We start from the raw sequence: 15,413 nt of genomic DNA on the forward strand, positions 1-15,413 counted from the left end.
AATTAAAACAGAACCCTTGTAAGTTGTGCAATAATTGTACTCTCTAACGTGACGTTAAAAAAAAAAAAACTTTTCAACTCGCGAAACGCGTCGTTTCCGCCGCGCGATACACGACATGTCCGTTGTCGGATCCGTGACCGTGGCTCGGTAGTTTCTGCGATTTTCTCGTGGTGTTTTCACCATCGCCCTCACCCCATCCCGCGCGGTAGCCACTTTTTTCCAACAACGAGCGCTAAAGTTTTTATCTCGTCGGGAGATGACGTACGGGATGGCAAAACCCTCTTTTCACCGCGCGCGCGACGCCTTTTTCTATTCCTCGTAACCACCCTCTTCTTCTACTGCATCAACCAGTCGGTTTTGCGTTCCGGACAGAGAGAAGGGCGGCAACGTGGGGGTGTGAGAAAAGTGAAAAAAAAAAAGAGAGAAAAGAACATTCTCCGCGAATACATATACGTGTTGAGAGATAAAAGTTTATTACCGCGGCCTAGCAAATGCAACCACTCGTTGATACACGATGAGTACATGACGATTATTACGTTGTTCCTCTCTCTCTCTCCCTTTCTTCTCCCTTCCTTTCGATTCATCTTTTTTAACCCTCACCATTTCTTCTCGTTCTCTGTAAAATCACTTACAACGAATGTGCGGAAAATAGCAAAAGGAGGAATAGAACGATACTGCACATGGAACGTCAACTGTTATCTACGAGAAGTAACGGCTCCCTGGACGTTTACCGTGTCGATGCTCCAGGTTAAACCAATAACAGAGGATACTTGTCTGGGTCGCCGTCTATATACGAAGAAGACTTCACGGAGAAAAAAAGAGCTGCATATATGAGATTCTTACTATGAACAACTGAAGGAATTATTATTTTTAATGTTGTATTAGGAGAAAATGATTTGAAACACACGTTTAACGAAAACTTTCTAATTACGATATTTTTACTTCACACAAGCAGGAATCCTCTAATTTTCTAGAAGAATATTTGTGAAATCGGTTTCATCAACTAATACAGTTGAATATGAGTGAGAAAATAAATGTTTCGTTTCAACGTTATTTAAGTAATTATTAATTAAATGTCAATTATATCCCGCATTACAGCTGTATATTTTATAAGATTTTCAAAATAAATGTAAAAAGCACATCTATCAAAAAACATCCTATTAGATATCTGACTCTTGCAATTGTATTCTGGACATTTTTTTTATTAAACAATAGCGAGGACGATCTTTTCACAGTAACTTTTTGAACAATTTTAACCGTTAAATAGTTCTCTATGAAAACATGAAAGAAAAACACATTATTCTGGACGCTTGTAATGCTTTACTGCTCATACAAATAAACGATAAGTTATCAGAAGCGTTCTCTGTGTAATTTTACCTTGCGTTTCCCCTTTTCGTAATTCCAGCGCTTAATTATTTTTCAGAATTTCCACACTGCCGCAATTCATCTCGTCATAAAATCCCAGATCCAGCAGATAGTTGTTCGACGCGAAAGACTCCGCTCGCGCTTTGTCGCTTATCCGTCGAGATCGAGAATATCGCTGATAGGATCATATAACCGTAGCGAAACTCGCCCCGTTTTACATGCAACGACATTCGACTCGGTTCGATTACTCACGTTCATTTGATAAAATCAGATTTTGTAAGTGCATCGTCAAATCCGCTGAGCGAAAATTCTCGTCACGCCAATGAATTGAAGCACGAAGAAAATACAGGAGCACGATCTCTCCCAGTCTACGGATAGATATAAAAAGTTCATTACTCGTGACTAGGAAAACGCGAAAGCGCGTGAATATACTGAAGAAAAAGAACCGGTGAAACTCTTCCTACTACGCCTGCAGTTAAACAACATGACTCAATTACATCGTACAATTTTTGTGAATTTTCATTGCGCTATCATGAAAAATATTGTATCAAAAATAAAAATAGCACGTAAATGTAATCGAAGTAATTAAAACGGTGTATAAAATGCTCTCGTTAAAAATTGGCATTGTACAAAGCTATTTATAAGTTAAATGTACACGTGCAAGTTACATAATCAATAATAACACATAAATATTTTTCAATTAAACGCGTATAATCCTAAGTATAAGTGATGTAATTTATTCGGTAATGCAATTTATTTTAATTCTTGCAGTGCACAAATAACCCAATTAAAATTTAATATTATTTAATATTATTTCAAATATATATATTTTACAATTATGCCTATAATTTATATATTTACTACTAAAATTATTTTTTATATGGCACCACTTTCAACTCGAGTAGTTACGCAATTGTTATACCGTGGCAATTTAATGTCGTAACTGATGTTTTACATACTACAAATGCAAATCGCTCGAATGCTGAGAACCTTGACAGAGATCTGGTCTTGACGAGAGAACCTATGCGGTCAGCATATGAGTAGGAAATATTTTATATTACGCTACGTTTACATATACCGATATAGACACGGTTACGTCGTTCGCATGATATTTCAAAGCTGTATATTACGGCGACGTTTTTACATTTTAAATGTGATGTAACTGAAAAGTTGGATAAAAATCCGTATGATCTGGTAGAAGATAGAAGATGACTTATCCAAAGTTGGAACTCATTTGTGATGTAATAAGATTTCAAGTTAAGGAAAAAGTGTTCTTTCTAATAAAGATGTAAAAATAATCAATAAACTGTTAAAAATAACAAAAAAACATCTAGTTTATTAAATTCAATTATTTTTTAATGTCTAGGTTTTCCCTGATTTATTATATCGGGATATTAACTTTCCACAGATTCGATTTTTTAAATTATGAATTCTGGTAAACAAATTTAAATTTATTAAAAAAGTAAAATACAATTCAACATTTACGATATTAAAAATTTTTAAAAGCTTTCACGAGTAAGATTTTTTTAAATTTTTATACAATTCGAAAAAATATAAAAATCTGTACTATAAAGTTCGAAGGAATTACGGACAAAGAGTGAAAATTTCACATTATCGACGGAGGGTTAATCGAATTGAAAAATTATAAATGGAGATAAGCAGATAAGTCAACTAATTTTTATTAAGAGAAAAGGAATCAATTATGGATTACTGAACGAATCCTATTATATGCAAATTCTAGGACATATCGTATATATCGTATATATTCGTATATATCGGTCAACGTGCTAACATATTTGCAGCCACGTATTCAGCAATATAAACGAGTACTTAGCGTGCAATCGGGCTGTATAAACGACTGTTTAGCGTGCGATGTTTCTGTCACGTTCGCCATTGCCTGACCATGAGCGATGCACAACTCCAGGATACACAGTATAATATTTATCAACTACCTTATCAGTGGTAAACCGACCACACTTCCCGTATCCAGTCATAGACAACGGCGTGTAAAGTTGCGCAAAACGAAACTGCAGTAAAACACGTTAGGTACCAATCACTACTTTTTCTCTGTCTGTTACTCTGAAGTAATCAGAGTCGCACTTGTTAAGCACCGATCAACACGATACTGTCGATACACAAAGTAGTTACATTATACATTACATCTTTTCAAACTTTACCAATCAAAGTTTCATCGAACTACGTCTTAAAACTAATTTTTCTACAGCAAAGTATAAGCTACGAATATTTTAAATGTTTATAAGATATTAGACAGGGAGGGTATTAATGTACTTTCGGATACTAATCTACTTTCCTTCAATCGCTTTTAACAGATTAATAATCTTTCAAAATCTTCTTTTAAAAAAACTGAAAAATTTAAATCTGAAAAAATCTAAGTTTAAAAAATTCAAGGTTTTTCATTAATCAATTTCTAGAGAGCACTAACTGAAATAATATATCTTACATCGTAAAATGTGAGGAATAAATTGAGTCTTGGTTATAAAAGTTAATCGTGAGTTGTAAAACTTGGTCTTAATCATATAATTATAATTTATTAAATTGTATTAATCTGCTTTAATGTAATAAGTGACAAGATGTAATATAATAATTCTGTAGGTAATATTCCTACAAGTGAAGGAGGAGGCTTGTAAATTAAAAGAGATCTTAATTCATGACTCTCACTCGCTCACATGTATTATATTATTATCATTCTAAACTGTGAAGAACATACGTCGAATAGTCATTTCTGATACGAATGACAACGTGAAGAACCCTCCGGCAGTGCCACCATCCAATCTGTCTCGTTAGATTGAGTTCTCTGCCTTCCTCTTTCCCCTAACCTGTTCGACATGATCGACACCCTTTCCCGGTCTATGATCTCATACCACGACAGTGCAGCATCCGCCCGTAACGGAGCATCTAATCTCATCATCAACGCCAGAACGGATAAACGTCAATACATGATTCGATGTGAAGAAGGACGAATGCGCGTTGCCAAAAGCAAACTGGTCCCATGGTAATCTTGTAAAGTGCAAGGATACTCAAGGAATTCAAAACTGCACTCGAGAGAATTCAGAACATCGCTCTACAGAGAATCCAGTTTTTTAAGCTACTTGAGAATTCCTTTATAATTCAATTCGATAATAATGTTAAAATTAATTAATAATTAATTAATAATTTTTTCAATATTTAAAAAATCTTATGAAACAAAAATTGAATTTGAATAGATATTTACTGTGTGTATATTTAAAAAAAAAGAGAGAGAATATAAAATTTAAAATGGAGAAAAACATATAAACTGTTTCACTGCTTCAAATTTTTATCCTCTATATCGTACGTTTCCACCTGTTACAAAAATTTAACAAAAATTATTGAATTTATAATATTTAAAATTATTCATAACGTGTTCTTCGCAGTTCTGTTTATAGCTTCAACAGAAAAACTCTTTAAAGCGATACTCTCAATGTCGTTTCTTCTTTACGTAAAAAAAACAGCTGATGCACTCACCTGTCCATGATTGTCGAAGCCGTGTTCCTGGGCGATCTCGTCGGCAGTCTCCGATCCGCTGGGTACGTAAACGGCGAACTGATTCGAATAGATCGACACTGGTCGCGACCGCGGTCTTGGTTCAGATCTCGCACCAGCCAGCAGCGTGCACACAATCAACAACGTCACCCTGAAGATCATGTCGTCGACTGCGAATGACGACGACGAGTCCTACGATTATCCGGGACGGTATATTCCGGCACTGAAAAACGCACGACGTTGCGATCGACGCGATATCTCGGATAAAAAGATACGTATTATGCACAACGGAATTTTCGCGTAATCTCACGATTGAGCGGAATGCGCGTGTGACTCTTCGCGAGTCGATTTCAATGCTCGACGGAACTCGCGAGTCTCAACATCGGATCCGCGCTGCACTTCCTTCGAGAAAACGCGGTCCGGAACGGCAACAAGAATGAGGGACAACGTTGCTGACGGATGAAGTCGTCTCACAGTGAAAACGAGACGGCACTGCGCCGCGAGTTTCGCTCGTCGTCGTCGTCGTCGTCGTCGTCGTCGTCGTCGTCGTCGTCGTCGTCGTCGTTGGCGAGAGACGTCAGGTCCGGGTGGGCTGGTCTTACCCTGCAACACAAAGACAAGGAAAACCGCAGGTTATAGCGTTCAGTGTGCATTCGTGTCACGCGCGCCGAGTCGGAAGGACGCGGTGGGAATTCTTGCGGGCTCGAGCGTTGTGATATTAATTGTCACCGAGGGGGGAGTTCGTTTTTCCTGCTTCTTGACGTGCGCGTCGCGGATTTGCATTACAATGTTTCGCCATGGGCGTGCACGCGTCCGCGCGAATGTTTGCAAACTTCCTTCCTCTTTCTGCTCCTCTCGCGTGTTCGTCCTCCATCTCTTCTTCTCTATTTCTCGTTCGTCGGAAAAACAAATAAATAGACAGAGAGAAAGAGAGAGAGAGAGAGAAACCGAGAGCTCATGGCACGTATTATTTAATAACCGAATCTTTTGTTTGCAAAACAGTGACGTACGGTGATGCAATTGTTTTGCAAATAACCGAGTGCGTAATACCGGTTCGACACACTTACCCATTTAGCGCGACGCGCAAATAAACGATTATATCGCAACGAAACGCATTGGCGCGATGGGATGATTATGATGATGTTGGTGCGACCATCACGACAAAATACAACTAAACTTGCATAAGCGCATTCGCGGTAATCCTCGGTTAACCGCTTAATGGATGGGATTACAATGACAGATTCCATCGTTCATTTTCCCTATTCACAGGTATATAATAAATAATATGTTCGATACCTATTTTAGTCATTTAAATTATTTGGATTAATGTTACGACAAACAGAAAATCCGTGTTTTCTTTTTTAGAAAAAATTTATCAGAATTATAAAAGCCAGCACGCGCGGCATCCAAGAAACACTCAAGTTCGCGATATTTCGGTTTAAATCTAAAAATGATTTCTCAAACTCGTGACGGGAAAATTGGCCGTTACGCGATTGAATTGAATTCGGCAAGAATAAGGAAGGGAATTAGAGTCGAACTTGCTGAAGAGCGTGGCAAAAGCTTCCGATGATCAAATTTCGATTGTGAACTATACGATCGACTATATACGTATCTATATAGTCACTGTTAAAGTTCGGCAAGTAACTGTAGACTAGTAAGGCAAAAGGAGAAGTCTGTTTCCACAGCACTGTCGATAGTTACGACGAAACGAGCGAAAGGCCGAACATGAGTTTGAAGTTAATCGGACTCTCTCACGAAACCGTTAACGTTCGTAATGATTCAGGAAATAGACTAAAGTAGCTGACGGATACGATTTATTCGCCTTGTAATTAAAAAAATAAAAGACGTTTCAGTAAGTTAAAAGTAAATAATTTTAAAACTAATTTTAAAAACATGTAAAAATTAAATAAAAATTCCTATCTATAAATTAAACACAGTTTAATAATAAGATTTTGCAATAAATATTAATTGCAGCTACAACTTAAACACAATTTAGAATTTGTGATAAAATTTTACATATCTGTAATTTCACGTACAATAAAATATATGAAAAGCATATTTAAAGCCTCAGAAACGCGCACAATAAATGTACAAATGTACATGTACGCACTATATCAAAATGCAAAATACGATATATTATATATAAAATTATACAAATAGAATTTTGAATCTCCCAACGCAAAATATAGATTGTAAAATGAGTCTAACAAAGATAATAGTATAACAAAAGAATAATATTACATCAATGTGCGACAATTGGTGCAGTCCACTTGCGCTATACATAAATGCTTCGAAGCATTTGACTGACAATCAGAAAAAAAGAATTTTACTAATCCACCAATCAAAAAATGCTTCAAAGCATTCAAAGCATCAAATGGACAGCAGACCGATATAATTTATTAGTTAATCACAAAAAAATTTAAATATCATTTAATCGCTTAATAGAAATTAATTTATACATCATATATACATTTATTATACTTATTTATTTATAAGCAAATGCTTATTCGCATGCATCATAACAATAATATTCACCCGATAGATTAATATCCAGTACTCGTTGTAGAATTCATGAATTGAATAAAAACTCGGAATCATTCCCCATTTTAAATTCGTTTATAGGAGTTTGTGAAAACAAAACGTGAACTGTCGAAAAAGCAAATTCTCATAGTCGAGTATAAAGCGACTAAAGTAGAACATCTACTGAATTAGTTTCCTTATGGAAACACATCTCCCAAAAGATCAGTTCTCCACTTGTATAGGGTAATTCTGCAGCCGCGAGCGGAATAGCGAAACGCCTTGACAAATAGTGTCACATTATCGCGTCTTGTGCCATCTTATCGTTCGCCGACTGTCCTCAGTGGTTCCAAAGTGAGTAATACAGTGAACGAACACGAACAGGACGAACATTCGCGTTTATACTCTCGTGCCACACGGCCGTTCACCTGAACTCATTAAAGCCCGAACGTAAAACGAGACGATCCTTTGACGCGGACCGACGTCAGACATCTTGCTTTGATAATAAATGAAATGGCTATTGCCACTGGGAAATGTTACACGTAACGTCGAAATAAATCGGACATTGAATTAAATAGCAATTCATCGGGAATATTGGAGAGACTACGAGCTAGTTTATTTAACATATGAATATTTAGGCGATATATACGGCGATATGCGCGTTCACTCGACGAATATTCGCCGAGAGCAGCATCACGCGAATGTACATCGAGGTGAAAATATTGTAATTGCGCGCGGGACATAATAAAATTCGTCGCGGAAACGTGACACATTTTGATTTATGAAATATCCATGAACGAATGATAAACAGATGCATATATTATTCGATGTTGACTTTGGATAAACAATAATTAAAACGATTCGAAATTTTTATTATCCACATAAGAAAGAAAGAATGGAATGCGCAAATACAAAAGTGTGTTTGTTGAACTGTCTTTAAAAAAATTTTGTTAACCTTGGCGAAATTTAAAATAATATTTTCTAAAGAGTGAATCGGTGTATTATTACTGGCTTCAGTTGCTTATAACTTATAACTTTCAGCGAATATTTTAGTAATAATATACTGATTCACTTTTAAAAATTATGATTTCTGCAGATTGAAATGAATTTACTGAAAAACTATAAATAAGTATTCACTGATGATTACATCAGTTATAAATGTACACTTGAAGTTACTGATTCATTTTTAGAGAGTACGTGAGAAATGTTGAAAATATAAAAAATATGACGTACATTAGCGGAAAGTTGAGGAACTGGCATTTTCAGTCGAGATATGTCATGAAGTTTACATAACAACATAACGCTGACTTGCTATTCGTGTTGTTCATCTTGTATCATCTTCACGTGCTTCACTCTCATGTACGTCGATAAAGTAGCTCGACAAACTTTCATAAATTTAACGAACCGAATTTCAAGACATAAATGTTTGTATAAGATGACTGTGTCTATTTAAAAACGACTATGTCTGGAAGAGCGGATAGCCGGAGCACATGATATTTGAACAAGTTTGCGACCAACTTCGATGACGTCAAGTCTTGATATACCATTTTTAGCACATGAAACACTGCATCAGAAAAGTCTTTCGCGCACATGTCTTGTCTATATATAAGTCGTATGTGTAAGATCTACACGTTATATAAGTAGCACAAAATGTGATAGATACAAGAAGTAAAAAGATTTTCATTAAAGCGCTTATTAATTCAAAAACGAAGAAAAGAAAATGAAACTGCTGCTTTAAGAAAAAAAAAAATCTCATACATACATTCGATACATTCGATACATTCGATACATTCGATTGATTATTGGAATTATACGGATGATTAATTAAAAACTTTCTCCAGCTTATCTCTCAGATTTTTAAGCTGGTAACTTGTTCTTAAGTTCGATTGTTAATTTAAAAAACTTCAACTAAACTTAAATTTACTTTCTTAGTTCGGTAATTCAAGAGGACGATAACCCATTGAGTATTTAATAAATGTTAATTAAACGAAAAATTCTACGCACGCGTTGCAAACAGAAAATGCTGAGCACGTGTACGTATATTAGATACAAAGAATGCCAGTCGAGCCAAACGCGATTCATGATTACGGGAGCGGAACGCGAGAGCGTCTTTCTGTCATGTGCTATTTAAATTGCAAGAACCACCTGCACGACACCACCGTCCGCAATTAAAGGCTCCACGTACTTTGGTCGCCACCGGAGAAGAATATAAACTCATCCAGACAAAACTTCGGCTCGCTCGTTCTCGTGTTAATGTCCGCAGAAGTTAAATCCCGAGTGAATACAGGTCAGCAATAAAGCGTTTCGTGGTGAAGAAACTGCGTTTGTCGAGAAAATACAGTCCAGCGAAACCGACGCGGGATTCTTGCCCGAAAGCAGGATCGCTCAGTTGTTAACGCATTTCGCGATATCGCCCCATTTCGTGTACGAGATACGCGATGTTAACAATTTACAAGAGAATATTTAATTTGGCAACCGGACAATAAACAGGAGCACAAACGCGATGGCGATGTACATCGCGAGAACAAAAATTAATACAACATTATAAGGAGCTGTTTGTTTCAACTGGTGGGAAAATCTCGGTATTCGTGTAAATTTATTGTACCGGAAATGAAAGAGATTGCATATCACGGGTGTAACATAATACTTGCGTTCAATATATTTTGCAACAAGCACATTGTTCGCGCTACGTGTAGCGTAAACTTTGAACGATTGTGTAAATACTGAGGCATTATTAATATATAAAAAAAAAAATAAAATCTACGAAATTACATAACGCGCAAGTAAATTTCCATAGAAATATGTGTCATAAATGTGTCCCTGTTATGGACAAGATATTACGAAGTAATATTGCATATAAAGAAGAAAATAATTAAAAGCTTTCAGAAATTCTTTAAAATTACTTTACCTCTAATATTTAAAGATACTTTAAAGCTCAGTAAAGATAGATTTAATAGTACTCGGACTGCAACAATTGCTCGCCGAGTGCAAAGAGTTAAAAGAAGCGCGTTCGCTTGCATCCAGAAAGTCGAGGGGAACGACAATGTCGAAACGGAAAATCGTGGCGTTTCCTAGCAATTAAGCGTTCGTAATCTCCCGGTACTCCGGTGAATTCTCAAGTCGATTGTAAAAAAAAAAAAAGTCGCGGACAAGATTTCTTCGGCGACAATGTCGAAGAGCAAAGAGGAGTAACACAATTCTAGCTCACTCCTCGTCTTCTCTCCCCGCGCCATAGTAACCCCTTTCAAAGCGAGAAGGATCGTAATGCCGCACGTACGCAGCCCGTATGGGATAAAAGCCACAGAGACTGGAACCGCGATACGAATATCAAGTACGATGTTATACATAACCCCGATACACCGCAACATGCGTGCGTATTACACGTGCGTGCGTCCCTTTCAGGGAAGAATCTTGCCATATGTGCATGCATGTCTGCCCATGTCACGAACAGAATTACCGATGATGCTGCAGATTAGGTTAGGTGGAAAAAGAGAAAAAAAATTCTGCTGCACGTTAAATGATTTAATGAGGATTGTAATTAAACTCATATCCAATGAAGACAATTTGTGGAATATGTGTTATATTTATTGCGTAATATTATATTTCACTCCAACTTTTCGAATTTATTCTCATGCAACGTGTGTGTTTCTGTTTCATTTTATAATATATCTCGTTATCTCTTTCTCTCTCATTTGTTGTAATAAAATTAAAAACTGAATTATTATATATATTAATAATATAAGATTATTTTTCATTTTCCACTTTTTTTTCAAGAAACTTTTTTTTTTTTTTTTAATTACACACAGTATTATATTTTAATTATGCAGTATTATTGATTTATACTTTATGTGCTTGTACAGATTTTGAATTTTTTAAGTTATATTTCTGAAAGAATGTTTCTTTTTTATTTCTAGATACTCTCGTAAAATAATTTCTGCTTTTTAAAGTATTTTATTGGTATATCCAAACATTTCTGTTCGAAATTAAAATCATATGTAAATTAAGAAAATAAATTGCACGATCCAAATCTCAATTTAGTCATATTAAATGCGATATCAAACAAAATTTTACGTGGTTAATTGAGATCTATATGCTCATGATAAATTATACTTGTTACTTTAATTATTTCCATCAAACAATTGAAAATTGTTTGTTCCTTAATATTTCACAAATTTACATTAAAACAATAATAAACACAAAAGAATTTATATATCGTTCAAATATATCACGGACGAACGTTTATTTACCAGAAGCTAACGCGACACGTTACTCACTTTGTTCGCTTCGTTCATATTCAAACTGCGAAATAGAAATTCCATTCATATTTCTGAAAAGTAATTATTTTTAATTTGTAGTTTCGCTAACAAATTATTTCTTCTTTTCACATGAAACATTGACCTGCTTTTCCTTTATCGATCAGCGATCGCGATATACGTACATTAAATAAAAAGAAATTTTTTTTTGTCATTATTTTACACTTGAACGTAAGCCATTTACGCGATAAAAATGCAATCGGTGCACTCATAATATTTCCAATCCATTTTTATGCTTTCATCCTCGTTCAAAATCGAGACAAAGTGCACTTCAGAGCGTAAATATTGTGCCGCAAACGACGTATGTAACTGCGCGTAGAATCAGACGCGATCGCGGAAAAGTTGAGGGGGGAGGAGAGGGGAGGGGAGCGAGTTGGTTGTCCAGCGAAAAAAAATGGGAAAAATATTACGAATGCATTCATACGCGTGCGAGGCAAAACGCTTCCGCGTAAAAGTGAATTTTGTCCGACGTGAATTCGTATGCGCTTTTGGAAAAAAAGCTTTCGAAAACAGACGCCACCGCCCCGCATCGGGGGAAATGTACCCGTGCGTGCGTAAAACATAAGACAATTAATTGCAACTAACCGTCATAGCGGATGACAGAGCGTGCCTGTGTTCCACATTCGGCAATAAAATACGGTCGCCTGATACTGAACTTCATTTTTTTTTTCTCGTGATAAAAATTTGCTCGCTGCTCTAACGACACATGAGAATCGGACAGCCACAGTTTGTGCGGAACGAATACGAGACACGACACAATGTATATAAACACGCAGGTATCGCGATGACACAGCAATATCGGTCTTAAACATTTTTTCAAAATAAAAATAATAGAAAATGTACTGATAACTCTGATAAATATTAAAATACCGTAAAATTGAAATACTTAAAAATGTATAAAACAATGTATAATGCGGGCTTCCGCGTGTACTATTTTCTCTCTTACAGCTCAGGTATTCTCTATATGTGGATTATGCAAATATACTTTGGATAAATGAACAGCTGGAAGCTTCTAATCATATATGAAAAAGTCGGTGGCCGCGTTCCACGTGAATAGGATTTTACACCGTTACACATGTATACTGCTATGTTAATGTAAGTGTAATTACAAACTGATTTGAAAAACACGTTCTTTTTTTTTTCGTGTGATATTTCGCGTGAAGTGGTTGATTATGCGAGAGTTTTAGGCATCGCATGTTCGTTTGAAGTAGATCGATACGTGCACAAGTGTACATTAATATCCAGGTTTCGTGTGTACTCGTTTGTATATTCATTTTATTTTTTATATTGCAATTTATTAACACGGATATTTTTTTCTTTGATTTACCCAAGCTTTTTATCGAACGTTAGAAAAAGCTTCGTACCCACTTGATCATGATACATTTATAGAGCAAATTATTACTAAATTTAAAAAAAAATAATGCGTTTTTATTCTTCTTATTGTAATAAGAATCTTCTTATTGTAATAAATAAAATGCAGAAAATTTGTTTTATTTATTCAATGAGATACTATAAAACAAGATATAAAAAAATAAAAGTAGCTTTAATATAATAATAAATGAAAAGTTGTTTTAGTATAATGAGAAATTTTAACAAAATCTAAATATTACTAAACAAGGGTCATATTTCAATGTTAATACTGAAGATCTATAATTCACATTACTATAGATTTTCAGTACTAGCAATGTATATTAGAACTGCTTCAGATTTATAGTAGTTATATTATATTGTTATACTAAAATTACTAAAATGTTAAAAAAAAAACTAAATATTATTTTTTTAATTTAATCTGTAAGATTTAGATTATTGTTGTTTCAATTTAATTATGTATTATTCAAACATCTAATTTTGACCTTGTTTCTTCTTAGTTTATTTATTAAATATTACTAAAAGGATCAATTTATAAACAACTTAATAAATGAATAATAAAAGATATACAACATTTCTAGTATGTATTAATATATCTTATATATATTAATATAGAATCTATTAAATATAGAATATAATTAGATTTGAAATTGGATAAAAACATATATATATATATGTGTGTGTGTGTGTGTGTGTGTGTGTGTGTGTGTGTGTGTGTGTGTGTGTGTGTGTGTGTGTGTGTGTGTGTGTGTGTGTGTGTGTGTGTGTGTGTGTGTGTGTACAATTCACACACACACACACACACACACACACACACACACCTCTGAAATTTTATATTATGTCATTTTTTTATGTTGCAATACACATATATGTATATTTTATATATCCATTTGTATACGTATAACAAAAAATAGATCGCATACATTTTTATAAAAAAACGTTATCTATTATATCACTGTATTGCATAACACACTGATTAATTTCTCTCACTTTTCGCACCACTTTGATATTACTTTATGTCATTTTAATTTTGATAAATCACAGACGGAACGAACGAGTATTCATTCACATCAATTCAAGCCACAGAAGTAATAGTCATTTAACTCTGCGCCCTTAAATACCGACGTAATTACGCATGCAAAAGTATAATTTTTGCACGCTCAAAAGCAATCCAGCATCAAACGTTAATTGGAACGATCAACATGGCCAATTATTCCGGAAAGTCAATACTGAGACATTTTTATTCGTTTTTATAATGATTTATCTTACGAAAAAGTACAGCGAAAAGGTTTTTCTAAATATTAACTCAGAAACGTTTATATAAATAGAAATAATTTAAAATATTTCTGGACAGAGAGATATTATTTTAAAAACACTAAAAATGAAATTATTTCATTAACATTCATTATTTCTTCATCATTATTTCTTAAACATTTAAAATTCCCATTAAGATTCAATATTTATAAAATCCGTAAAATTATCTCTCTGCTCCTTTTTAGTAATTTATTCACATTTTTTTCTGTGTCAAGATGATTAAATCTTACTTTCTAAATTTGAATCAATGATATCAATCCTAAATCTATCACTATATATATAGCGATAATCTATGAATGAAAAGTAAAATCCTTAACTTAGCTTTAGTGTAGAAATCCAATGTATTGCTAAAGTTACATTATTTTAACATTCACTGCATTTGCATGAATACATGGTATTCCAAAAACTCCTTTTGACATGCAAATATCGGTATTTTAATTATAACTCAAACTTCCATTTTTCTTCAATTAAATCTCATTGATTATCATCACTGGATATTTAATAATTATCCACTGATTCAGATTTAGAGAGTATATTATAAACAGAGAGAACGAGAGAGAGAGAGAGAGAGAGAGAGACTTCAAATTTATATTTCATAAAATTTTAAAGGCTATAAAAACTGGAATCTTTCTCAAGGTTATTCAACTATTGCATTAAAAGTAGAAAAGTATTTACCATTGCGACACTCATGCGTAATTTTCTAGCAAAGTTACAGTCCTAGTACGGTAAAAAGGATAGAAAAAAGAAGATAGGAGGAAAGGGAGTAGCGACCTGGTTGTGTCAAGATGGCAAGGACGGAGTGTGCATCACGGAGGAGTTGGATCGCGAAAGGATACTGCTCTGTGTGCTGTAATTACGAGCGGCGTTACGACGGGGATGTTACGTTAACGTGGCTCGCGTTGTACGTGGCGTGCGCGCGCGAATTAAGAAGACGGAATTAAAGCGATGCTGCAAATTCATTCGCCGACTAGTTTTACGGCGACGCGAACCGAAATAGAAAGGCTGCTCTCACAC

General features: G+C 34.8%; 1 protein-coding gene across 5 annotated transcripts in view; it reads right to left on the minus strand.

Annotated features, from left to right (window-relative positions):
* Nucleotides 1-15,413, minus strand: part of Fur2 (furin-like protease 2) — a 390,070-nt gene that overhangs the window by 367,098 nt on the left and 7,559 nt on the right. For 4 of the 5 annotated variants that reach the window (XM_087411225.1, XM_087411224.1, XM_087411227.1 and 1 more), the window contains exon 2: nucleotides 4,870-5,490. In XM_087411225.1, coding sequence (XP_087267351.1) covers nucleotides 4,870-5,049 — 180 coding nt within the window. In that variant the 5' untranslated portion in view covers nucleotides 5,050-5,490. Of the gene's footprint in view, nucleotides 1-4,869; nucleotides 5,491-15,413 lie in introns of those variants that run through there. The other variant, XM_087411228.1, reaches the window with a different exon arrangement.

This window comes from Acromyrmex echinatior, chromosome 11, assembly GCF_024713525.1.
Source record: "Acromyrmex echinatior isolate Ae372 chromosome 11, ASM2471352v2, whole genome shotgun sequence".
NCBI lineage: Eukaryota > Metazoa > Arthropoda > Insecta > Hymenoptera > Formicidae > Acromyrmex > Acromyrmex echinatior.